Here is a 26,861-nt window from a genome sequence, read left to right as displayed (position 1 = left end):
TGATTCCATTTCCGTTCCATTCTATTCCATTTAGTATTGAAAATATGAAAAAGTTTATTCGATATAATGCGGTTAACACTATGCTGTACTATATGATCGAATGTTGCTATTACTTGAATGCTGCTTTCATTAGTTAATTAGTTCGGCGATCTCTGCTGATTCGAAAGTTGAGCGACATCGAGGAGGTAAATTATAGTCGCTACCGTATGAGTATTCGATTAATAATTATTTACGAGAAAAATATAGTACATATGTATGTATGTTTGTTTGTAGCAATTTGTTGTTCTCCCTTTACTAAATATATTTGTTTAAATTTATATATCTGTATATATAGACCGACCTTGTTTACTTTTGTCTCGAAGGTAAATGAATAACTTTCTTGTTTGTGGCTTAATTAAATTGTCAATAAATATATCGATTTGGTATTTATTTATAGTTACATACAATTATTAAACTCTCGTGTTCTTGATCTTTTGTGTGACTTTACACTAATCGTCTGCTGTTTATTACTGGTTTTTCTTTTGTTTACCCCAAATTCGAAGCCAGCAGTAACTACATAGGTAATCTAATTCATGCAAAACCTCTTGCTGGCTGTAAGGAAATCATGAAACAAATAACGAAAATAACAAAATGGCTGTTGGTTTTTGTTTTTGAATAAATAGTTTTATTTGAAAATGGTTTTTGCGTTTTTGTTTTTTCTTTTTGGTAGAATTTTACAAGTTGAATGGAAATACATACGTATTAAATATTACAGTATTTGATTGGGCCAGGATATAGTAGAGGTCGGGTGGGGTCATGGAAATGGGAAAGTGTTGGCTGACCTAAGTAAATGCGTAGAAGTGAATGTTCGCTGATCGGTATATAAAATCTTGGAATTGTACGGACTTTGTGGCCAACACAACTTTTGAAAAGTTTCACTGGATCTGCTGGGGTTGCCAATTAAAAGTCGAAACTATGTGGTTTCGCTTTTTTTTCGCAAATTGTCCTTACTCTTCTGTTCTTTGTTCTTTTTGAATGTTAAATAATATTTATTTCGCTAATAAACTTACTTAGTTGATGTTTAAGTTGTGTGTGTTTTTGTGTGCGTTTACATAAATTAGGCTTAAAAACTATAAAACATAAATGGATTTCCGTCCAACTAGAGCAAGAGCACAAGTGAGGATATTTGCGCAAGGGATGAGGAGAAGGAGGTGGAGGAGAGAAGTAGTGAACTGGGCAGATACAAAAGAAATACTATTAAAATAACAATATAAATTCATTGCAGCTAAATCGTTATGTAAAACCAAAATGCACAAAATACATACATACAAAGCATATACATAATAATTATAATAATAAGTCTAATCAAACAATTCAACATACTTGGGGTTAAATGCCATTCGCTAGATACAGTCACATACATAGGTACATGTATGAAGATGTTTTAATCATTAAATGTAGAATTTATAAATTATTATATTATTACATACAATCCTTAGTTTCATTGTGGGAGATTTGAGTTCTGCGTTCCATTCATTTTGATTCATATTCTGTGTGTGTGGGTGTGCGTAGATATGGCAAAAATATATAGCATGCTTTTGTGCGCCGCCAAAGTTGAATTGCGTGTTTGATGATCGCTGATTTGCCCTGCTCCTCGTATAAATGCCACAAATCATTGTAAGTTACAACAAATCAGCTCAATAAGTGAAGGAAATTATATTTAGTTTGTGTTCAGTATGCGCTTGTGTTCGTGTTTGTGTGTTTGCCAGCTAAACTTCTCCTATACACGTAAACTCAACAAAGTACAATTTACATTGAAGTATATCAATCAATTATCGATGGCTGCTGCTACTGCTGCTCTTTACATAAGTTAGTTAAGTGGCCACATACGCGTTGCTTTACTTGACTCTTATCTGGATTTTAGTTTAGTTTTGCTTCGTTTTTGTTCTTGTAAATACAATAGATAGATTTTATATCCGTTTCATTTATCTTTAAATTTTACTTAACGTTTAAGATTTTGCTTTCCATATTTTGTGTTTTTTCCTTTCCTCGTTTCTTTTCATTTCATTTTATTTGTTTTTTTTTTCCTCTTTTGGTTTGTTATTTTATATTTACTTTAGACCACACGCTGACACTCAATCAAATGAATATTGATATTTCCTTTGCCGCTGGATTTTGTTGAAACTTTCGAACTTAAGTCTAAACAAGCATGACAAATGCAGAGCGTTGATGGCATGAATAATTTTAAAGAGAGATTGCAACAGGAAACATTTAATATATAATATTTATATATATGTATATATATATATGTATAGAAGTGTATGTATATATATATGCGGTATATGTAGATATACGCTCGTTTGGTTTTTGTTTAATAAATACATGAGGAAACTAAACTACACATAAATTATGAAATTCTATAAAAATTATTCAGACCAAACAACAACTGTATGCAATGCTGGCGCTTGTGTTTGTCGTGTGAGTGTGTTAGTGTCATGTCGTACATGTGGCTTTGCATAATGCATATGTATGTGTTTGTATATGTTTGTATATAGGAAATGCCTTTCAATCAACTGCCGTTTTATTCAGATGTGACTTTAATCGCGTGTCCATGTGTCAGTTGCCTGCTGCCTCATTTTGTCATTGTCGCCCTGATCTTCATTAGCATTGTGTGTATCTGCATCTGCATCTGCTTCAATATTATCGATATTATGTAATGTACTTGTCGCTCATTTCCCCTATAACATCCATTCGGGATTTCCGTCCGTCCGCCGTTTTTTTGTTAAACAAATAAAAGTTCTTTGGGCTTTGCTTGTTCAGTGTCCTATGTTTTCTGTGTGGTTGCGGTTGGTTGGTTGGTTGGTTCTATCATCTGCTCCTAAATTGTTTGGTTTTTGATCAATGCTGGTGGGTTGTTGTGCTCCCGCGCTGCTCTTTAATACCGTTACGGTGTTCCCTGCTAACGCCCCCATTCTGCTTCACATAATCGTCATCATCATCAACATCGACTCGGACGTCGACATCGTCGGGATCCGGCCTGGAATCCATCTTAGTACAGTCCACAGCCGCGCAGGTTGTTTGCTATGATGACATCGGTGACAGCATCGAATACAAACTGAATGTTATTGGTATCTGTGGCACACGTCATGTGGCAGTAGATTTCTTTTGAGGTTGATTTGTTTTTCGCTTCAAATTGAGCCTGAATGTAAGCAGCCGCCTCGCCGTACTCCTGTCCACCTGAAATGTCCAAATATTGGATTGATAACCAGACTACTACATTCGAGCTCGGATGGACCACTCACCTGTGTATTCGGGGAAGCAAATCGTCAGGGGACTCTTGCGAATCTTCTCCTCGAACAAATCCTTCTTGTTCAGGAACAGAATAATCGAGGTGTCCGTGAACCATTTGTTGTTACAGATCGAGTCAAACAGTTTCAACGACTCTTGCATGCGGTTCTATAGAATGATAAAGATATAAAGATATATGATATATGATATATATAGTTAGGCAGCTGACTCAATCCTACCGTGGTTTCATCCTCATGCAAGACTTGATCGTACTCGGACATGGCCACGCAGAAAATGATCGCCGTGACATCTTCGAAGCAGTGTATCCATTTCTTACGCTCCGAGCGCTGTCCGCCCACGTCAAACAATCTATACGATTAAATAGTGCATTATCATGAAGATATATCCTGTTAAATCACATCGTTTTACTCACTTAAAGTTGAGGTTTTTGAAGGAGAAGTGAACCTCAACGATGCCAGTGGTCTTGACGCGAGTGCGCAAGATATCCTGTTCAGTTGGCTGGTAATCCTTGGCGCCTAACCGATCCAAATCGTCCAGGAAACTGCAAGGAAATGGAGCAAGGAGAGAGTGTTACAGGCCGGGAGCTAAGGCATTCCATTTCCCATCACACATCGTTTGACCAGACAAATGTTTACCCAACCCTTCCACCCGTCCATTCTCAATTTTCCGCCCGTATCTGCCAAGACTTGAGCAAACAATTAAGGCGCAGACCAAAGCGCTGAGCAAACAATTAAAAACAAAAAACCTGAGCGCGTGTCGAGACCAAAGGGAAATGGGAAATGGTGAAAAGCCCCCGCACTCACACGCACACACTCAGCTCACTTGGCTATGCAAACAGCTTTCCCTGCAGAAAGTAGCCATTCAAAATGATTCCTATTTCCGCGACTTGTTCTGGTTCTAATTTCCGTGCATACAAGCCATATTTGTATATTTCCCATAATAGTTTTATTCGCCGGTTATGTAACCGTCACCCAAGCAAAGGCATCTGTCAGATACAGACGGAGGTGTTCAGATACACATATAGAGTCTGCGTGCTCGGGAGCAAGAGCGCCAACAAGTAGGTCATCAAAGAGGGGCCACCAGTGAGTCCAGTGGCCAGTTATGTGAGTATGTGTGTTTTGGGGCCATAATTAACGTGCCGCACGCAATGCCTTCAAAAATATGGTAAAGGGCTCTGCGGCAGCTAATTTTATTTGTTGGCCAGCTCTTTTTTTTTTTTTTGTTGGCTCGCAAATAGTTTTTTGAGGCTGGCCGAGGAATCTGCGCTTGTTATCGCATCAATCTCCGCTTGACTTGCTCTCGTGCTGAAATCGGATGCATTGGTCAACTGGTTTTCGCCCAAATTACACGCACAATTGCCCAACAAGTTGGCCAAAGTTAGCAGCAGCGGCAGCAGTACTTCAAAAGATGGCCATGGCTCCCCTCCTGCAGTTTGGCCACAGGGAAATTGGCCCAGTCATGCTCGCCCGGCATAACCACAAAGTGCCACCTTTCTTGCGGAAAAGTTGGCCGTGTGGTCAACTGCATAATCAAAGCTAATGCCCGATATTCCTTACAATTTCCTAGACAAATGTTAATTGAACGACTGCAAACGGATCCGATGGGCTCGCCGATTGGGCAATCGCTTGGTTAGCACTTGGCTACCCGAGATCTTATTTAACATGTCCATCATAAAAGTTTTCTTTTCTGTTTAGTTTACTGATCCGAAACCGCAGACACACATGCAGATGTAATTCGTAAGCCCGGAAAATGTGTTGCAATGTGTGGCATGTGCCTGAGTTGTGGTTTCTTGAAAGTGGATCATAGACCTGACAAACAAATTGCAGCGAAAGTAAGCTACAGATCGAAAAACTATGTTTGCTTTGAAGAAAGAACAGAATCGGAGAAAGCTTGACAGTTTAAATACTCTTGGATAATCAACTTAAAGCTCCTAACATCTAACTTTAAGTACATGCTGTTTGCAACTTAAAGTAACTTAAGCTACGTTTAAAAATATTTAAAACCTTTTCTAGCTCAACTGAGTTAAACCTTGTTAACTAATTCAGCTGTCGTATCCCAGATTAGTAAAGCCGTCATGCGAAATTTATTAGCCGGTTTCCGCTGACTATTGTCTTAACAGCTTTTATGGCCTTTTCAATTAAGCGATTTGCGCGCAATTTAGCCCAGCTAATGGGTCGTTAGTCCCAGCAGCGTTTTATAATAAATTATTTATGTATTACATAACACTCAAGCCACGAACCCCATCCTAAACTCATCAGGCCCCTCATTAATGTCAATCAAGGGAGTACAAGACGTTATATGTTATATATTATCACTTTTGCTTTTTGATTGCGATTATTAGGCACTTTCAATTTCATATTAATAAAATAAAAGCAAACCATAGCCCACTAGTTTCTGGGCTAGAAAGACCAATAAAGTTAGCTGCAGCAGTGGCATCAATTAGCACAAATACCTTAAGTGACAAAGCAAACAGAAGCGCGCCAAAAAAAAAACAAAGAGACAAAACTCTGAGCTTGCCGAGATCGGCAGCTGGTGGAGCCAATAGCGTTTGGCGTATAAGTAGACTAAGAAGCCCGGCGATCGCGTTTAGTGCGTCGCGGTTGGTCTACGAGGCAACAGCTCAAGACTCCAGAGCTCCATTCGCAGCTCTCGGACTCGGACTCGGATTCGGATTCCGTTTCGGTTGTGGTTTCGGTTTTCAAAAGTCAGAGTTACCGCAGAGTTAAACTTCGCGTTGCGTGACAAAAGACCTGGCGAATCTCCCCGGCTTTTGAGTGAGTGAGAAATTGGCCAAAGCCACAATAGAAATCCACACAACAATAGGCATCACAAGCTGTTTTTAATTGTGCACAAACGGATTGAAAGCGTTCGGGAAACCAAGACCAAGTCAAATAAATTAAAACTAAAACTGAATCGGCAACAAGTTGATTGAAAACCCAACCAACTGGCAGTGCAGGCCGAGAAAACTGATAGAAAAAAACACAAATCAAACGCTCAAGTGAGTTTTCCTCGAGAGGTGTTTTCCCAATGCAATTTGGGCGTGTCAAGTAAACTAGTTGCACTCCGAAAGGCATTCAGTCAACTTGACTATCGAAGAAATCAACGTTTAGCGTGAAAGGCCAATTCGATTAACTAGGAAAACTGATGGGGGCAGAAAAAAATCGAGTCTTCAATAGGAGGCCTTTCCATGCAGGCGGTGTCAAATAAATCGTAAAAAAGCAGTTAAAGTCCTCAAATTTGTTTTGTTTTACTACAAATCCGTAAAATGAGCAGTTAAAATAGTAAATGCAATCAGAAATGGCTGATAAACAAAGGAAACGTCAATTATTCGCATGAACGACAAATTAAAGTGACGAAAGTGAGTTTTCCCAGCTGCATTTTTCCAGCAAATTAGGCAAGCTGGCTAAACTAGTTGCACCTCGAAACTTGGCCAACTTGGGCGGCGTGAAAGCCAATTTGAATATGCTTTTTGGCCACACCTCGAAGGGCGAGTCGAAAAGCAATATCCAAGTGATTTGCCAAGATGTCGAATGCCAGCGAGAGTGACATAATCGTTTGGGGTCTTTCGACCACCTTTGCTCATTTAGCAGCTGAATGCTAATAGGATTCCTTTCGATTTCGACTTCATTCGAGCGTGAATGAAACGCGGCCCAGAGAACAGCTGTCCTCCCCGCCCCCGACCCACTGCTGTTTTGGAACAATGGCCATAAAAGTCAACGACAAGTGGCTGCTTGACATTTCTTCTACATTACTCGCAGGCGCTAGGATTATCACTCAAGTTCATTATAACCGCCTGGGCGATAAAGCCGCGCTATATATACGTTATATATATATAAATATATATCTCAGATAGTTGTTGTTGCTACCGCTCGAGAGCCTCAAGGTCGTCGCTTGTGCGACAAGGGCAAGGATAAGCCGCTCTGCTCCGCCGCCATTGTGCCGCACAAGTGTACACAAGAAATAAACGCAAACAGAGGGAAAAAATGGAAAAAAGTGAAAAGAATAATGGCTGGCAGCTCGGCTAACTTTCTGAATTCGGGTGCGCAGATTTCTGTTCCATCAAATTTTCGGCATTTAAATTATATTGCCTTTGGGGAGCAGGCGCACAAAATGCCAGAAAGCAGCAGCAGCAGCAGCAGCAGGAGCAGCAGACCCACAAAAGTGCCACTGCCACCATTGTTCGATGGCATACGCGGCGTATGAGCAATCTTGCCTCGTTGCCGCTTTTTCCGCCTGCGGGGGAGCACAACTGCTTTTCAAACTAAATGCGTGTGTGCCGGCAAGTTCTGTGGACTGTTGGGGTAGAAAATCAAAGTTTATACACAGTCAGAAAAGTAATGGTATTAAGTCCAAGCACAAGTCATCTTAAAACTTAGGCTGTTTCTAACTTCGAAAGTACGTTTTTATTAGAAGTAAGTTCTGCACAGTGGTGCATAGCTTGGTTTTTTTTTTTTTTAATGTATTTAAACATTATTGAATGGCTTTTACTTTATGTTAATTTAACTCAATCAAGTTAAATCTTTTTGTTTCCTGCCATATCTTTTGTTGCTTTCATTTCCAAGAACTGTGTACTACTTTTCAGCCATGTTCAGTTGCTTAAAAGCATTGTAAAGTTGAACTTCTATGGCTCTCCTTCAAAGCCTTTGCTTGTAGTAGACTTCGTTTAATGCACAATAAACAAAACTTGGCCAGGGTTGATTTGGCCCTCATTGGCGCTACTTCAATAACTCTTCAATTTGTGTTTTCTTTGTTTGAACTCGCATTGCACGAGGGCTTGTAGCTGTGCTCAATTTAACGCTAGCTAACTCCGACTTGATTATTGGCAGCGACCATAAAATGGAACGCACCGAGTCTACCGACAAATGGGAATCCCCTGCCAACCGACCGAGCCCCCCCCCCCCCTACCATGTATATCACTTAAGTGCTCCCCCGAGATCCAAAATCCGAGGACAAGGGACAATCGTCGATTGTTTGCCCGGGTTTGTTTTGCAACTAACTCGAATTAAGTGCTGTCAGTGCTGAAAGTTAAAATGAATATGGATTTTGCGAGTGTGCCACAATATTTGCACTCTAACCAAACGCAGTTCAGTTCAGCGTTTCAGGCTATAGAATTCAAAAGTGGGGGGGTTAGTCGTTTTGAATAATAAACGCGAGTGGCCTTTATTTATTATTGATTGATTTTCCCGACAAACCACTTGGAAATGCATCAAAAGTTTCGCCGCCAGAAGGAGCGAAAGAAACGCCACGAGAATCAGCATAAATACACAATTTAGTTGGCCGCCGGCAGCAGATTGCTCAACTTGCTCAACTTTTTACATAATACCATTCCCAACAGGACCGAGTGGATCCGAGGACCAAACCGAAGATGTCGGGCTTACGCAAAACATCCATTGCGCTGATGAGGCGCTCCACATCCAGCACCACCATACAGCCGCATTCCGGGGGCGGTGCTGGTGCCGTGTCGCCGCCCAGCAGCGGAGTGGGCGTGGCCACGGAAATTGAAAAATCAATTGCAATGCAACGGCTGCGGACGGGAGAGTCGGCGATGCCGAAGAAATTAAATGTCAGGTTCGTGATTCTCCCACACCAAAGACTTGGCTTACATGGAAACAAAATGTTTAAGTTTAACTAAATATTTTTGAATTAACTTTACAAATAGAAAACTCTTACTTTGCATTTCTAAATCTACTTCTTGTTTGCTAATAAATTCAGTTTGAATCGAATTAATACTAACCTAAGGTATTAATATTTTGCTATATGTTTTTTTCACTGTATACAATTTGCACTAATTGACAGCCAGCAGCCCGTTACATCAGTGGCAACAACTAGGACTACAGCGAGCGCACTACCAGCAGAAACCACTTCTTCACCGGCGGCTGCAGTGCGTCCTTATTCGGATGTGCCGGGTCCTTACCCCTTGCCCCTCATTGGCAACTCCTGGCGCTTCGCCCCGCTAATAGGTGAGTGGCCATTATTGGCATCCGTTGTAACTCCGACCAGGATAACTAATGAACCACTGCCACCGACCGACAGGAACATACAAAATCAGCGACTTGGACAAGGTCATGAATGAGCTGCATGTCAACTATGGGAAGATGGCCAAAGTGGGCGGTCTCATTGGTCATCCCGATCTGCTGTTCGTCTTCGATGGCGATGAGATTCGTAACATATTCAAGAAGGAGGAGGCGATGCCGCATCGGTGAGTGATTAATCAACTTTTGCCATCATCCTTCGGTGGTGCAGTGCGAAATTGCGTATACGACGTGTGTGGCATGTCAGTTTGGTATGATTGATTATCTCCAGCTTGCTCGTAAGTCGTGATCTGAGCTCACTTTGGGTTATATAATTCGACACCCCATTAGGCTTTAAGATTATTGTTATTGAATAACCCTAACATGATTCGCAATTCGTTAAATACGCTGTTTACCCACGATTATGCCTAACCATGTCCTGCATGGCTGCACCTGGTCCGTGTAGCGAGAAATCCCCCACATAAATGCCAGAGCCCACGCACATGGTATAGCATATTTATCCACAGCAAAGTCAGTCATGCATGGGTGGTTCCGAACCCCCCTCCGTTTTCCCGCCCCCATGGAAATGCAATTCCTGTTTACTTATGCGCATACCGAATGAATGCAGCCTGTAATTAAATTATTAACTAACGACGGCACAAAATGGCGATTGCGCCTGGGAATGCGAATTAAGCGGGATGTGTGAAAACATGGCGACAGATTGAAATCAGAGGTAAAATTCGAACATCAGTGCAAAATTGCCTTTAATCTATCTGACACATTTGCGTGGGAAGTGAAAATGAAATCAGCAATTTAAATGAGATAGACTTGTAAATAAATAACTACCATTGAAAGCCATAAGCTTGGCTTATGCTTATAATTAACAAGCTTATCATGTATTTTGATATTACAATATTTTTGGGATTGTAAATAATCCAACCGAGGAGATGTCATCCCAATTGAAGTGTTAGCGCTCGATAAAACAAAACCGTCAAATCGAAATTAGTTGAGACTTTCACTTCTCGTCTGGCTTCGCGATCCGTAGGCCTAGCAACCGAGATTCCAATCCGAAATAAAACCAAACAAACCGAACTATTCACAAAGTCCGACAAGCGTTTTTGCATCATAGAAATAAATAAAACTGACCGAAATGTTGAAGCGGGCAAAGAAGCAAGACAAAACTGAAAAACAAACAAAACGAAAGTCACACAGATCGCTAACGTGTCCATAACTTTTATAAGCTTTCTTTTCTCCGCCTTTCATTCCTCCTATCACTCGGATTTATCCGCCATGGCCATGAACCAAATTTAACAAGTTACGCTTGTGTTTCGCATACCTCCGAGCATCGTACAATATCATATCATATCATATCAAAATGTGGTTTGCGGATCGATAGTGAATCGCAGACAAACCATTGTTAGCATTGTTAGCATTTGGCGAACGCGTTTAGCAAGTCATCATTAAAACGACTGAAAAGAATCACTAATAGATTGGACATGAGACAACATTAACGTAATGTTGGCTCTTTTTTTGACCGCCAGACAGATTGATGAATGAACCATTTGCCGGCGCAGATGTGTGAATCTAACTACTACTGCTCACTGGCCAACTGGCTAACTGACGGATTGACTGACTGACAGACGGAGCGACTGCCCAACTGATTGATGAAGATATTTGGCCAAGAGAAATGTACACAAGTGTGTACCAGAGGCGTCGGCTTTGTTGACTTTTTTACGAGGCCCATAAAATCCGAGAAGAAACGCCAATTCGTGTGTGTGGGAATATCTAAGTTGAAAAGAGTAATCGCCGGCTTTTGGGCCAAAGTTCCGATCGTGACAAACTTGGGGTCAACTTGTGGTTACAAGCTTGTAAACTGGGGGTTTCTGTTTTGGGGTTTCCCAGTTTGGTGTTTGCCATGCCTATGAAGTCACTGCGAATTGAGCTTGAAATCTTCACTCAAACAAACTAGTTTATGTGATGTTTTCAGTATTTGAATATCATTTTTGTTATGATACTTGACTTCTACCATAGACAATTTTACATTATTTATTACATTCATAATTACATTTTACATTACATATTAAACTTTAACATTTTAATAACTTATATAGCAAATTCAAGTCAAATCCTGTTATGTGCTATGACTTATTTAGCTCTGACTATTTTTAAACTATTGCGTTCTTCTCAATTGACTGCTAAAATCGAAATTTGCATAATTCGGAGGGGAATTTTACTAGTTCTATAGACATTTCAGGTTTGCGTTCTCTCGACGCTCGAAAACATACATATTTACACTTAAATCTCGCAATAAATTGAGCATTTCGTTGCCTGTGGCAACCCCATTGTCAGTTCGAATGAAGTAACAACAGTCAAGTCAAAGCAAAGGCGGCAAATTGTTGGCTAAATTGTGGGCCAGGGTGGTGCATAAAACAAAAGCCAATAAATACGCTTCTTCTATTTGCCCAGTGACATGCGAGTATGCAAATATAATGCAAGTTCGAGGTGGGTATGTGTACATATATGTACATATATATCTGAGAACCTGAAAGCTAGTAGATGGAGTTGAACCGCTTCATTTTGTGTGGGCTTTAGTACGAAATTGTGTTTGATGTTGTCGTCGCCGGTCTGTCTGCACGCAAGGGCAAGCGACCTCAAAGGGGGCGGTTGGGTGGCCATAAAGGGGGTGGGGTTTTAGCCACACCATACCCAGACATGCTCACACTTTTACAGGCAGAAAAAGTGGTCAAAATGGTCATGACATCGAACTTCTTCAGGCCCTCCGATTGAAATTTGGTAATGAAATTTCGGATTATATAAGTTTCTCTCTTCGAATATTTAAATAAATATACTTTTGTCTTATTAAATGCACAAATATTGTTTAAAAAGACTCGTATTTATTTTATTTGATCATTTAAAGATTATCTTATCTTATTGGGCTATAATTGAATAAGTATGTATGGATAATCAGCTAGAATGGTTGGTTATATCACATTAAGTTATAGCACATTTAGTTTTATTCCCATAAAACAATTTGATTGACAATGTGCTAATAGTTTTCGCTCTGTGTACTTTCCGGCTTGTCCCTTTATGTGCACCCACTTTTTATTCGCCATGGAACTCAGACCGTCGATGCCCTCACTGCGCCACTACAAGGGCGACCTGCGACGCGATTTCTTTGGCGATGTGGCCGGCCTAATTGGCGTGTAAGTAATGTGCTTATATAACGGATATTGTGGCGGGCTCAACCACCGTACTTACTATTTTTGCACATTTTTTTTTTTGTTGTACCTTATTCAGGCATGGTCCCAAGTGGGAGGCCTTCAGACAGGAGGTGCAGCACATCCTGCTGCAGCCGCAGACCGCCAAGAAGTACATTCCGCCGCTAAATGACATTGCCAGCGAGTTTATGGGCCGGTAAGTCGGAGCCTAAGCATCCAGCCAAGCTGTGATGCAATCAACATATACTTGGATATACCTACATATACTCTATATATACTCCATATCCATCCGCAGTATCGAGCTGATGCGCGACGAAAAGGACGAGCTGCCAGCCAATTTCCTGCACGAGCTCTACAATTGGGCCTTGGAATGTAAGTTGTTGCCAATTTCGTTTCACTTATGCGATTATGACACTTTGCTGGCCAATCGCATTGAAATATTGAAAACGCAATTAGGCTATAATGATCTGGGGACACTTTTCGAATCCAAGGACTATTGACAGTTATAAACTAATTTCAGGAAGATTTTTCAAGAGTTTTTCCTTGTATTTTGTTAAGACTGTAAAGAAAACCCTTTTAGAGCATATACAAATTTAACTAACGCTGTGCATCCTTCTAGTTAAACTATTTATTTAAAGTTTTAAGTACAATTTGTTAGCTCGAACAACAAGTAAACTTCATCAACTCTCCTATTAGCATATTAGAAAACTTTTAATTGGCTGTTTTAGCTTCAACATGGTATTAGTTTTTTCTTGGAATCTGTAAGGTAAACTGTACACATTGGTCTTCGGAGAAGAGAAACGATGGTGTTTATAAAATTTATGAGCTTCACGTAACTTTGTTAATAAATTTATTAAAACGAACTCTAGCTGTCGGTCGCGTTTCCCTGGACACGAGATTGGGCTGTTTGTCCCCCGAGGGCAGCGAAGAGGCCCAACAGATCATCGAGGCTATCAACACATTCTTCTGGGCCGTTCCAGAATTGGAGCTGCGAATGCCGCTGTGGCGGATATATCCCACCAAGGCATATAGGAGCTTCGTCAAGGCTTTGGATCAGTTTACAGCGTGAGTCGCATAAAATACGCGAATAATTGGGCAAGTAATCACCTTAAGAAATCACGTTGCACCCCAGAATTTGCATGAAGAACATTGGCAAGACCATGGACAAGGCCGATGCCGATGAGGCTAGAGGATTGCCCAAATCCGAGGCGGACATATCCATTGTGGAGCGGATAGTGCGAAAGACGGGCAATCGCAAACTGGCTGCCATTTTGGCACTGGACTTGTTTTTGGTCGGAGTCGATACGGTAAGCTAATCTACTATCTAATCGATAAATATAGTAATATTTAATGGATAAATCTATCACGTAGACCTCTGTGGCCGCCTCCTCCACAATCTATCAGCTGGCCAAGAACCCAGACAAACAGAAAAAACTCTTCGATGAACTGCAGAAGGTGTTTCCCCATCGCGAGGCGGACATCAACCAGAATGTCCTGGAGCAAATGCCCTACCTGCGAGCCTGCGTAAAGGAAACTCTACGGTATGAAAGTTCTCCATTCAATTGAGTTAAAGTGCCTTCTTTAAAAAGTGAAAACCACTTTGAACCTTTTAGCATGCGACCCGTGGTGATTGCCAATGGACGCAGTCTGCAGTCGGATGCTGTCATCAATGGCTACCACGTGCCCAAAGGCGTAAGTTTCCGGGAAATGGTGACCATTTGGAGTGCCAGCTCACTGCCATCCCTGTTTCCTTTCAGACACACGTTATCTTCCCCCATTTGGTTGTTTCAAACGATCCCGCATATTTCCCAGAACCCAAGCGTTTTCTGCCCGAGCGCTGGCTGAAACAGTCCACAGATGCAGGTGAGTTGGATGCCACAAAAAGAGTGTCTTGCAGGCACGTAAGAACGCTTTCGTCGAGCACCATAAAATGCCGAGCACTTGGCTCTTAAAAAACAGTGAATGTTTTGGTGACAGACTAAAATATATGGAAAAGAGCAGAAAAAAGGCTTAAAAAGTACAGTTTAAATAAAAATGGGCATACAATCAAACTTTTGACCGCAGCAGAAATAAAATTATTAAGTATCTAGTAGCTATACATATTTAATGTGTATCTGTAGATTTGTTTGTGTTTAAACGTACACTGCTTAATTGTTTATTGCTGTTTCGATACACAAAAGTTGAGATGCTTTCGTGCGCAGATATGATTTATTTTCATTCACGACAGGTTACATGGTATTTTCTGGTCCAAGGTGAATGGCACACTTTTTTTCGCAGTGTTCTAACCAGAATGGCGTTTATTTTCAGCTGGCTGCCCCCATGCCAACCAGAAAATTCACCCATTCGTGAGTTTGCCCTTTGGCTTTGGGCGTCGCATGTGCGTGGGTCGTCGGTTTGCCGAAATCGAGTTGCACACGCTGCTGGCCAAGGTGGGTTTTAATCATGTTTTGCACCTGGCTTTGCAAGAGTTACCCCCTTTTAATTTGCCATATTTGATTCCCGGCATAGATCTTCCGCAAATACAAGGTCTCGTACGATTCCGGAGAGTTTGTGTACCGTGTGAACTCCACGTACATTCCGCAGTCGCCGCTGAATTTCAAGCTAACGCTGAGGGACGAGTGAGCTGTCTGCAACCAAAGGGAACCGGAGGCCCATCATGGAGCTCAAAGCTGCAGTGACACACGGCGGATGTGTGATATTTATAGTCAAAGCCCAGCTGCTGTTGCTATGCTTCATTTTAATTAAGCAAATGTACATGGAGCACAGTTGCGACAAATTCAGTACATCCCATCGCCACGAGCGCAGTTTTGTGGGTGCGTGTACGAGTAACTAAACTAAATAATCGTTGTGTATTTATGCTGATACATGTGTATATAGGACCCATTATATTCCCCCATGCTTAGTAGTAGTTTCCTTCTCGAAGAATAATTGTACCCAATAAAGCGTCGAAAAGTATGCAATAAGCTGTCTGTTTCTGTTTGTTTTTCTTGCCACGCATTATCATTAATCAAAAGCCTAGTGAGCTTAACTTGGGACAAAGTGTGATGGCTAAGGTCAAGCCAACGCCAATCTAGGCTCATGATTAATTACTTTTTAGTAAGTGTATCATTAGCTCTGTTGCTTGAATACACTTGGCTGACTTTAAGGGGCCTTTCAGACTTTTTGCCAAAGCCACAAAGCTGCACAATTGAATTTATTTTTAGAAAATTATACAGAAAACGCAAAAATATTCGGTTACAAGAGTAATTAAATGGGCGAGAATCACGTATTCAAGAGTCATTGGGATGTGGCTTAAAATAGACTGGAAGACAGGGCTAATAAATATATATTTGGGCTTGCAAAGCTTAAGCGTATTGAATTTCAGTTGGCAGAAATATATATAAAAGAGCGTAGTCTTCAATTAATTTTAGGCTGCACTCTTGCTCTTTTAATCTGCTAAACAATTAGCTTTAAATTTCTACCAATTAGCTTAAATTTACTTTTGCTAGGCTCTATTGTACAGGCTATTAAATCACTCCCAAATAGAACATTTAAAATAATATTCAACTATTCAATCTGCCCGCATCACTTGGCACCCCATCCAAGGTGGATATTTGATTTGGTACTCACTATTTTGCGGAATCGTTTAGTTGGTATTCGTTGCTGCGCGAGAAGCACTCCTGGACACCGGCGTCCTGCCAGAGGCGTTTCATGGCGGCCAGCAGCTCCTCCGAGAAGGGCTCGGTGTCGTGCATGCGTTGGCACACGTCGAACACCATCTTGGCATCGCTCTGTGAGGATTGGAGGTGGGAAATGGCCGGGTTAGTGACTGCGAGCCTGAATGGGCACTCATTGGGGACTTACCTCCCGCTCGTTATTGCTGTACTGAATACTTAGGGTTGGCATCGCGCGCAATATTGCAACTAATGATTGTATTGTGTTGCTGTAGACAACCGGTCGATATTGTTTAAAGTCCTCCGCAGTGAAGCCGCTCTCGTGAATGATTTTCATCTGTTTGACTATTGTGCTCTTGCCCGACTCACCGGCACCTAGAAGAAATGCACAAAATAAATAAAAAATAAGTTAGCAATGCGTGGTGGAACTTAAGATTACAGATGCAATGTGTATATAGGGTCTATTTGTGCGTCTGGTTATATGCGGTTATCGGCGCCGACAAAAGAACCCGAGGGGGGTTGCAAATATTTATGCTGCGTTTAGTTCTCGAGCACTAAATGTCTGTGCTTTGTATTCCTCAAGTTGGGCCTAATGGCCTTTGAGCACACAGTGCCATCCAGCCCCAGCCACCCACATCAGCATCGTGATTATGATTATCATCATCGCCGTTGTCAATGTATCATCTTGAGATGCCGTTGGGCCAAAGAAATGAGAAAAACGCAAGGAGTGGAGGGGGAACCGAGAATAAATGGCAAACAAAGGATTAATTGTTTGGCCCTGGTCATCCGGCGACTGTATATAGACTCCTTTACTTTCGTCTACATCTCTATTTCATTGGGTGTTTTTTTTTTGCGAGGCTTTGAAGGATTTGCGAGCTGCAATACCAGCAGAATTTCCATGCAGTTGAATGCAATTTGTTAATTGAGTGTCTGCTGAAGGGGGTTTTGTGATAAACGAGATAATCAAGATAGCTGGCAGTTCGGCTGGAAAATTGCTTAGCCTAGCTGTCCTTGGGAAAATGGCATAATTTGATAAATGGTAATTTCATTTGCCCATTTTCGCTTGCCACTAAGCTTAATCCTCACTAAGAAGCTTTAATTAAAACACAATTGGTTGGTCTTAGTATGAAAATGCTTGGTAATACTACTACTTAAGTGCTTATAAACTATCATCATATCTCTTTACGATTTCAATATTATAATGATTCCAAATAATAGTAGCTGAATTTCGTTTAAGTTCTGATTTCTATCAATGAAAAGTTGCTCAATTCGTCATGTAACTACAATAAAGCTTTGCAATTCAAAATTGTTTTTCCAGTTTCCTCGAAATTCATGTAACAAAATAAAGAGTTCATTGTCCACCACTTGAAAAAGTCCACACATCTTTAAAAGATCTTAGAACAGTCCAAAAGAAGAGCTCCTCTCAGAAAATGTTTAGATTTGGAAAACTCAAGAGCAGCGAACAGGGAAATTTTCCTGGGTTGTTTATAGAGGCCATCGGTGGACTGAGTAGGCACCTGAGATTAATGTTTTGTTTGTGTGGAAATCGAAGGCAAAGTGCTTAATTTTAATGCCTCCGTGGATTGCAGGAAAACAAAAGATTCGGCAACGGAGCAGGATGGAGCTATTTTCATACGTGTTGCTCTGATTATTATTATGAATTCTTGGATGCGCACGGCATGGCAGTACAAAAAAATACAATTTTTTTTAAATAAACATTTCCAGTACACTCGCCATCACACACACGCAGTGGGTGTTGCCTGAAAATGAACATTTTTATTCTGAAACACACGCAAAACTGTCAGAAACTGAAATCTTCTCCCCCCGCCAAACATTTTCGGCCGAAAATGCTCAGTCCGAGCAAAAGAGGAAATTAAATGAAATGCCCGAAATGTAAACAGCGAAATGGGGCTGTTGGTTGCTTCCAAAATATATGCAGCCGGAGATGAGATGAGAGAGCTACTGCAGAGTATATGAAAATATGGAAATTACTCACGCGCCCAGCTGAACGAGAAAACGAAAAGCGAAATGCAATTTTCCCACATTTTCCGCCTTTGATTAACAGCCCAAATTTGGCCAATTCTCGTACTCTTTCGCAAGCGGAAACAATTCGCAAACCTTATTTATGCCGATGCAATGTCTATTTTTCATTTGTTAATGCCTCCCAGCGGGCATGTTTATTACGCTCGCTTATCACAAATCGGAATCCAATTGCAATTACAATCAACTGCCATATATTATTATATACATACATATGCGCTCACTATATTGCCCGACTTTTGCACACAAGCCCTCCCATTCGATTCACCCGCAAGCGAGTGACCTTGAACTTTCCGTCTGATACATAAAAATATTATTGTGATTATTAAATTGATGGCATTTCACATTCGCTCCAAGGGAACTGTGCCAAGAAAATGGAATCACCACTTGCAGTTCCTCTGTCGGCACAATCGATATAAAGTAATTAAATAATTAAATAGCGAAGTTGAGTGGGATTTATTTATCGGGTGGCACAAGTTCCAGTCAGGATGACTTTCATTTTCAAGATGGACTGCTTATATGAGGCTTTATTCCTCCAAGCAGTTCGATTATTTTCAAAAAGAAAGAGCAACGAGTCTGAATCTAAGGTTAGTTTTAAGCTTGAACTAAAAAAAACAGAAGCACGTTTAGCTAAGAACGCGTCAAAGCGAAGGACCTTAGAGTGTCCTGTTCTGCACCACAAATAGCATCGGTCAAAGGCCAAGGCTGCCATAGAGCCGAAGCTCATGCCCTGAGGACATTTTAGCGGATTTAATGAGACGCCAGGGCAGCCGCTAAGTATGCTACACTAATTTTAGCCGTGCCGCGAATCAAATATTCATGTGTGTGGCACACTCAGCGAGTTGAGTTCGGTTGGGTTCCGTTCGATTCAGTTTGTTTCGATTGCGTTCCCGGGGAAAACTCACCCAGCAGCAGGAGTTTGATGTCCTTTGCCGCCTGTATGCCGTCCTCCTTGAGATTGCGCTCGATGAGGCGACTCCTGGCGGCTGCGGCTCGCTCCTCGGCAGACTGTGCGCAGCCCATGGTGCGTATTGCCTCGACGCAAAACGTTTTGAAGGTCGTTTGGTATCGGCCAACTCAATGGCCGACTACGTTGCCAGCGAGAAAAACCAGGTGTACAACGTGCGGGGACTCGAATTCGGGGGGCTAAACTAACTCCGCTATCCGAGGGATTCGATCGTGTCACTGGACTTCAATTTTCAGTACGGCACTTCAACTCGATATTCGATTTTTCAATTACTTCTTTTGGTTTTTTTCTGGTTTTTGAACTTTGGTTTGCTTCAATTCAACACTGCAACATACAATTATGTCACCAAACAATTCAGTTTTGTTTTTATCTGCGCATTTTGTTGTGATCCGCACGAAGAGGATTCTCAAGGATACCCGATTTGACCGCTAACGGTAGAGTCTAATTGTAAACTGAAAAACCCGCATGTCCAAGAGCGAGGAAACCCGTTACTCGCTACGAAACTCGGGAAATTTTGTTGTCTTTGGCTAGGAAAAACTAGAAACGAAGAGAGAGAGAGTGAAAGCAGCGAGTATAAAAGCTCTAGGCGAGGGCTTTTCGAGCCAAGGAAAAATGTGTAATTAAGGAGCGTGGTTTTCATTAACCAAAACTCAAAATGCGTACAAATATGGCAAAAATCAATAATATACGATTGCTGCACATTCTTTTATTTTATACTTTTATTTGAAAATGTTCTTTTTTGTAATATTTGCCTTTTATTGCATCGAGAACGTACAATTAATAGTTCAAATTTGACAACTTTTGTTTAAACTTTTTATTCACGCGCTGTCTTACAAGTGGCCATAAACAAAAGAGAGGGAGTGAGAGGACTGGAAAATGGAGGCGTTTTACTTTTTTTGTTTTTCAGCCAAATATGAAAAGCACAAACAAAACTTTTCTTTTGTACACTTGGCAGCTATTTGTTTTTGTATTCCAGCAGGAAAATGATTCATGCGTTTATCCAAAAAAAAAAAAAAGGAGGGGAGATAACGGGGGACGAACTTCGGCGAAGTCACATATTAAGCGCCAAACTGAATTGTTGCGGTGGCTTTTAATTTACACTTTATATTACGTATTTTTGTTATATATATTTAACACTTTTTCAGCGTTTTCTAAACTTTAGAACTTTAATTTAACGGTTTAGCTCTCTTTTGTGCGAGTTTTCTAGAGAGCTGGCAGAATTCAACTGAACTAACGGAACTATGTGCCCGGATGCGCTGGAAGTGCTCTCTCTCTCTCTCGTATTCTGGTGCCGCCCACGTATAGTATACACGAAAGCTTCGAGAGACGCAGAGAGAGGATGAGAGAGAACTTGCGCCTGCGCCACTGGAAAGTGTGGGAGCCAAAATAACGAGTCTGCGCAGGACGAAATCAGCGAGTGGTCGCAAGACAAGGACAACCCCAAAATCAACGAGTGCGCCCACGCGATATACCGTTTTCCCCGCTGGTTTTCTTTTTTTTTTTTGAGCAACTTAAAGTGGCTTTGCAGTTTAAATGGAGAATGCCATCGGTACCCCCTCCTCACACACAATTAAGTCGATGGCTTTAGAACTTTGCCACGTTTATGGGCCAAGCCAAAGCGCATTAGCACAAAACAGTTGGCCAGCAGCAGGATCTTTTGTGTTCTCTCTCGCTCTTCCCACGCCTGCATAACGATAGAGCGGAAAATCGAGAAAAATCACCATTAGATAAAACAATCGCATTCGTTCGATTGATGGGATTCTGTCGACGGGAACTGTGATTGAATGGCGCAATGCCTCAAATACCTGCAAGGGAAATCGAGATAATAGGTAAACCAATTAAGGCTATCATAAAAAATGCCATTGAGCCTCAATTAAGGAATTGACATGGCCATCCGCGGTCGAAAAGCAGACAATTATTTATGCTTAATTGTACAGTACAGCCTCACTGTGCCTCATAAAGTTATGGCTCGCGCTAATAATTCAAATGGTAAGGATCAATGACTATTACAAAATTTAAAGTAACTAAATGTTTTAACAGAAATGTTCGTATAATTTTGAAAAATAAAGGAACTTAAAATTTAAGGAATATGTACAAATTGACCAAATGCTTTTGCTGTAATTAAAAAAAAATTGAACCGATTGCATCCCTCTTGTAATGAGCTCTTTAATCCAATAAAAACTTATTTAATTACTTAGTATTCAGTAAATAAGTACAAGTACATCTCAAATTTCCAAAAGTTATAGAATAGTCACTTTTCCCCATACTGCTTTCATTTTGCCTTGAACTCATCGGCCAGTCAATTAGAAGTTGGCATCTTGATTCTGAACCTACAACAAGAGGCAATGACGAAGAAAGTTTTCCGGTAAAGCTTTATTTTCCCAAGAATTCTGGCACCACCGCCCCAAAATAGTTAAGGGCGGTGGTAATTACCTGTTGTTGTGTCAAAGAGTTAAGAGTTAAAGGAAAGCAGGCAATTTAATTCACTACGAGCAAATGGCGTGACAAAAAGAAAATGTAGAAAACAATGGGACTATTGAAAATGCAGAACATGCACGGACAAATAAAGTGACAAATAGTGAAAAAGAACTTTAACATGTTGTTCTGACTCATTTATTGGGTGTTAGATAGAATTTGAGATGGTTTAGTTACCCAAAATCAAAATGAATCTTTAATCGAAATAACTTTTTAAAAAACTCGGAATTCGCTACATTTTTTGAGCGACTTTTAAAACTAAGTCCACCAATATTAGTATGGCTCTTTGCGCACTATTTGAAATTCAAAAGGGATCCCCTGCTGTCACCTCGATGCCCCTGACGAGTTTAATTAAATTATCACTCTGCGAATATGGACCAAAACGATGGAAGTCAAGCAAAAAAGAAAAAAATTGAAAACAATGAATGGGCCAATGAAATTATTGAATGAATTGGAATCCAGAAGCAGAGGGTGAACTATACAGATATATGCGATTGGGTGAGGGGGCCGGAACCACAAACCGCAGCCAACGACAAACGGCAAGCAAATTGACAACGTTTTTTCTGTTTTTGTTTTATCACGCGAACTCTGCGCTCTTTCGAGCAAATGACAGACAGCGGCAAAGTGGAGCACTTGTGCACTTGTCCGAAACAATCTGCACCTACCCCAAAACCACCCATCCATCGAATGCCATTTTCCATTCTCTGTGGCGTTCCATGGGTTGCAGGTCGCGAGGCCTTTTGGCACTCGGGCGACATTTGACTTTGCTCAATTACGTTCGATTTGTGCTGTATTTGGCATCTTTTATAGTTTATTTAACGAGCCTGTTTATTGTCATTTAGCGGACTACTTGGCTCCGAACGTTCGGAGAAGCGGGTCCCAGCCTAATTGCTTTGCTACATGTGTTTGGTGTTCCAGATTGGATGGGTTGTCGACAGCTCCATATTGATATATATAAACTATATATATAAACATAAACTAATCTTTAAAAAATATTTAAACTTTCAACGTTCTGACGATCTTCTGATAAAGATAAAAGATAAACAAAATCCTCTTCAAGTTCATATATATGGAACCTTATCTTTACTCATAATATTTATTTCCAGTTCTACCATAGAATTAATGGTTTTTGTTCTTATCTATCTAGGAATGTTGGGGTTTTACAAAAATGAAACTTCTAGGAAGTTTTCTTGCCGTCTAGTCCGTCTGAGTTGGCAATTGTTTCTTTATGGTTTCACGTAGCCATATCACTCGGCACAAGGGCCGGCAAAGTGGCAAACAAACGAGCATCGAACGTTTCCTCAATAGCCTTTCCTTTCGGCTTGAAAATTATGCCTCAAGTGGCGGTTTCTTCAAACTTCCGCCAGGAGGCGCCACTCGAGAGGCACAGTGCTGTGGCGAAGTATGCAGCCACACCCAGGACATGTACACGTTTCTTCTCGCTCCCTTCCGTCCGGTGCCACTGTGTCCATTGTTTCGTTAGTGTTTCCTGGCCGCCATTCGATGCTTCCGCCTGCCATTCGTCTCTCGCCCCTCGACCTCCCCCCGCCACCCGCTTCTGGGCACCACCGCCTGCAGAGAAACCCCCATACCGGCGCACTTTCAATGGGCCTTGTTGCAACATGGCTGCAATCCACTCCTCGGCACTCCTCGCCACTCGACTCTGCTCCTTGTTGCTTGTTAGGGCGTTTAAAAGTTTTGCCTGATTGCACAGAACAACAGCGAGTAACTGTGGGGGAAGTAATGGGCCTACACAGCGAACAAAAACGGGTTAGAGAGCTGGGGAAAATGCATTAAATTGAAAAACTTGTTCCAAAAAAAGTGATCCATCTTAACTAAGTTATATAAGCAGTACTTTGATCTGATTTCTCTCTTTGGTTTAAGCATTTTTTCTAAACAACTTTAACTTTTGGTTAGTTTGAATGCTACTTTAAGTGCATCCACGATATGGAGATTTTGCTTGTTTTTCGCAACATGTTTGTGTACAATGTTAAAGTGAAAGAGAAATTCCCGTGCACATTGCAGCTTTGTCATTTTTCTGCCTGCCTGCATCCCTATCTCGTTTTCGGGGGCAAGTCAAAGTCAATGGGATTAACTGACATTTCGGTGTCAGTGGCGCAGGTTAACAAACACTGCACCTCGAAACCATGGTGCAAACATGGTGCTAACCCGCCCACTGGCACACACGTGCAATTGTTTCAATGTCAAGTGGCGTCGATTGCCCTCATCTTTTAGCGGATGCAGACGCACTTGGCCAAAATCTAAGGCTAAGGCTAAGGCTGCAGCTGCAGCTCACAGATGCACTCGACGATGGGATTCAGGCTGATGTGGAATAGAGATGACAGCAAAGAATATGTATCATGTAGATTTACATTTAGCATCTCTAAATTAAGTTAAGTTATGTTCAGATAATTTGCACTGTTTTCTTAGACTTGACTAATTCTAGTCATTATTTTATATTTCTTTATAAAGTTGGTAATTATTTCATCACTATCGTACTGAACCCACTTTATTCGAGGCGGGGCATCCACAGGCCACATGGCTCCTCGAAACTGTTTGGGTTTTCACACTCGTCTGCCACGAGGGCAGATGCAACTGTTGCTGCTGCCATTGTCTAAGATGTTGCATGCACAGTGGTGCATGAGTCCATTTTATTTTCGGATATCCATGCCACATGCAACACCCAAAAGTTGACCCAAATTACTTCGGTTTCGCCTTGGCCAAAAAACACGCTAAGAATAGTTTTGTCATGGAATTCATCAGCACTCAAATAGAGTGGAATAACCTTGAGTTCGATTCCTTTTTTTGGGGCAACAAGTCGTTACATTTAATCTAAATAACTAGTCAGTTTTCAATACCTTTGTAAGGAAAATTATGTTGAAAGGTTAACCTTACAAACAAAATTAAGAGTTTTTGAAATTAATTTTATTTTAGTCTTAGTATTTTCTTAAAAATGTAGCTCTGATAAAAGCCTTGATGGAAATTGAAGAGCAGGTAATCCAAAATTGCGCTCCGCACATCCAGCATTTCCGCCGCAGAGTAAAAGTGTGCGCAATAAATATTCCCCTATCTATCGGCACATAAAACCGAAAATAAAATTTTCCAAGTGCCCCGGAATCTGGCGGCCGATAAACCAGCAATTTCCACCGAAATAGAACAATAGAGTCGGGTCGAGTGGAAAGGTAAACGCTGGGCAGGATTTCCATTTCCGGTGAGGAAAACCCAAGTGGAAAAGCGGGAAAAAGCGACGAAAAGTGCACTTACCCAGCAGCAGGAGCTTGATGTCCTTGGCCGCCTGGATTCCATCCTCCTTCAGATTCTTTTCGATCTGTTTGGATCGCTGGATGGCGGCGCGTTCTTCGGCGGATGTGGTGCAGCCCATTGTGGTTGGGTTTAGATTCTGATTTGGATTCGGATTCGGATTTACACGGGGCTTTTCGGTTTTCGGACTTTTGTTTTCCAATTTTCCTGGACTTTTTTCTTTATGTCTTATTTGCTTATGTACAGTTTAACGATTTCAACTGAAATGGAATATTGAACCCATCAACAATAACAAATGCACGGGTCAGCGGATGATTCACTATAAACAGTGCGCTATCGATAAGGCGAACCAATGAATATCAAGGATGTGTTAAATATACAGCCGAGTTCAAAGTAATAATGATGACTTGTCTTAAATAAATTCTGTCTGCTGTTTACAGGCACAATTTTGTAATATTTTGTTTACTTTACTTTAAACACAGCTGTATATTAATCTGTATGTAATATTTAAAAAGATTATTTTAAACTGATGAGCCATGTACTTGTGGTACATCTTTATTAACTGCACACACAAAGTTTACGGAACACAACGTTCGCTCTATGGAAGTTGCACTGTACTGAGACAAGCACTAATTTTATGACCGCCACTGTCTGTGCAATGGGCCGCGCACTGTATCAATTATGTTGCTTTTGTTTTTTATCAGCAGACGCAAAGTAAAAATAAAAGCAATGATAGCCAGCTAATTTGCATATGGAGCATGTTTGCGATATCGATACAAAATTCATCAATCGCTCTGATAAGATAAATCCATCAGATAATGTTGGATCGCGATAAGAACGATGGTAATTTATCATGTAAGTGAATTAGTCCCGAGGTCAAAGAGCCACAAACGCAAGCTTATTTTTTGGACTATTACTCATTGTTTATTTTTTGTTGTCATTTTTTAAAATACTTTTATAAATTTTGTTTATTTTTTTTTTGGTTTTAATTTGTATGTTTTTTTATGCAGTGTGTATGTATTAAGCGTGGGCGTAGGCGCTAAAAAAGCGCCGGGTTGTTGGAAAAAAAGGCGGTGGGTTGTGGAGTTTTCTTTTTCGAGCGTTTGCTTAAGCACATTAAAATATGCAAAAAGTAATGCCGTTTTTATGCAAACTGTTAACCATTTCGGATGTATAAATTTTCATTTAGTTTGTCGCTGTTTCACTCACACGCGCACTCACTCACACGCACGCACTACGCACTCTCACGCGCTGCACACGCCACACCCCCCGCCCACTGGGCCGCCACCCACCACCCCACGAGTTTTCCTTTTCCTTTTTTTTCAGCTTTTTCAGCTTCACATTTACCACCGCCTAGTTTTCCAGTCGTATACACACCGCACTAGTGTATGCGTGTGTGTGGGTCTGCTTCAGCCTGCTGTGTGCGTGTGTGTGCAGGAGGCTCTCTTTTGCGTTTGGCTGTTCTTATTGGTTCCGTTCGCTTTGCGCTTCTTTTTCGCGACTCGCTGTTTTTATTGCACCGATCGTGATAGTTTACCGTTGCACTTGCCGAGCACTTGCACTTGTATTTTTGGCCGCAGTGATATTGGTAAATTGCACTTTTCTGGTGTGCGAAAATTTAGCTGCTCTCTCTCGCTTCGTTCGCTCTTTCCAACTGCAGAGCGAGGCGTTCGAACAGCTGTTGGCGGCGTCGGTGCGCAGCACTGGACGCGGCGGGGGTGGCTGTTGACCAGCACTGGCCGCAACAGCTGCTGCAAAACAAGCTTATATTTAAATATTTAAATTTGTTAAAATCTTCGGCTATCTATATTTTTAGAGATTAATGTTATAAAATAAAAATGTAATAATTAAATATTTTATATAAAGATGAGAGATCACTTTACTCCTGATAAATATTTTGCATCACTTTGTATTTACAGACATTTATATTTTTTATCTGTTTTGAAAC

The 26,861-nt window shown here is 41.1% G+C and overlaps 2 protein-coding genes across 5 annotated transcripts; one reads left to right on the top strand and one right to left on the bottom strand.

The window, feature by feature from the left end:
• Positions 1-699: 699 nt before the first annotated feature.
• Positions 700-26,581, bottom strand: LOC117137754 (G protein alpha o subunit). 3 transcript variants are annotated; one of them, XM_033299365.1, is made up of 8 exons: positions 26,451-26,581; positions 24,917-25,173; positions 16,361-16,545; positions 16,127-16,287; positions 3,701-3,829; positions 3,507-3,636; positions 3,282-3,435; positions 700-3,216 (listed from the first exon to the last, which is right to left on the bottom strand). In XM_033299365.1, exons 2-8 carry the CDS (start codon positions 25,032-25,034, stop codon positions 3,029-3,031), a joined length of 1,065 nt encoding a protein of 354 aa, XP_033155256.1. In that variant the 5' UTR covers positions 25,035-25,173; positions 26,451-26,581; the 3' UTR covers positions 700-3,028. The 3 variants fall into 3 exon arrangements, with proteins under 3 accessions (XP_033155256.1, XP_033155257.1, XP_033155259.1); XM_033299366.1 differs by having other exon boundaries at positions 24,917-25,120; XM_033299368.1 differs by lacking the exons at positions 24,917-25,173; positions 26,451-26,581 and adding an exon at positions 19,116-19,554.
• LOC117137753 (probable cytochrome P450 49a1) lies at positions 5,870-15,474 on the top strand. Of its 2 annotated transcripts, none has more exons than XM_033299363.1 (14): positions 5,870-6,062; positions 8,624-8,856; positions 9,085-9,248; positions 9,322-9,487; positions 12,422-12,502; positions 12,597-12,713; positions 12,813-12,889; positions 13,387-13,582; positions 13,650-13,824; positions 13,889-14,058; positions 14,131-14,209; positions 14,275-14,380; positions 14,825-14,946; positions 15,026-15,474. In XM_033299363.1, exons 2-14 carry the CDS (start codon positions 8,654-8,656, stop codon positions 15,137-15,139), a joined length of 1,770 nt encoding a protein of 589 aa, XP_033155254.1. In that variant the 5' UTR covers positions 5,870-6,062; positions 8,624-8,653; the 3' UTR covers positions 15,140-15,474. The 2 variants fall into 2 exon arrangements, with proteins under 2 accessions (XP_033155254.1, XP_033155255.1); XM_033299364.1 differs by having other exon boundaries at positions 5,870-6,286.
• Positions 26,582-26,861: the final 280 nt, after the last annotated feature.

Source organism: Drosophila mauritiana, chromosome 2R (assembly GCF_004382145.1).
Source record: "Drosophila mauritiana strain mau12 chromosome 2R, ASM438214v1, whole genome shotgun sequence".
Taxonomy (NCBI): Eukaryota; Metazoa; Arthropoda; class Insecta; order Diptera; family Drosophilidae; genus Drosophila; species Drosophila mauritiana.
The sequence above is the reverse complement of the archived record's forward strand: the minus strand, read 5'-3'. Positions and strand labels throughout refer to the sequence as shown.

Coding starts and splice junctions, on each gene's coding strand:
- LOC117137753 (XM_033299363.1), top strand. CDS start 8,654: ATGTCGGGCTTACGCAAAACATCCATTGCGCTGATGAGGCGCTCCACA. Junction 8,857..9,084: donor CCGAAGAAATTAAATGTCAG/GTTCGTGATTCT, acceptor ACTAATTGACAG/CCAGCAGCCCGTTACATCAG. Junction 12,503..12,596: donor GTGGCCGGCCTAATTGGCGT/GTAAGTAATGTG, acceptor TACCTTATTCAG/GCATGGTCCCAAGTGGGAGG.
- LOC117137754 (XM_033299365.1), bottom strand. CDS start 25,034: ATGGGCTGCACCACATCCGCCGAAGAACGCGCCGCCATCCAGCGATCC. Junction 16,546..24,916: donor CATCAAGCTCCTGCTGCTGG/GTAAGTGCACTT, acceptor CATTTCTTCTAG/GTGCCGGTGAGTCGGGCAAG. Junction 3,830..16,126: donor CTAAACGATTCCGCAAAATA/GTGAGTACCAAA, acceptor ATTTCCTTGCAG/TTTCCTGGACGATTTGGATC.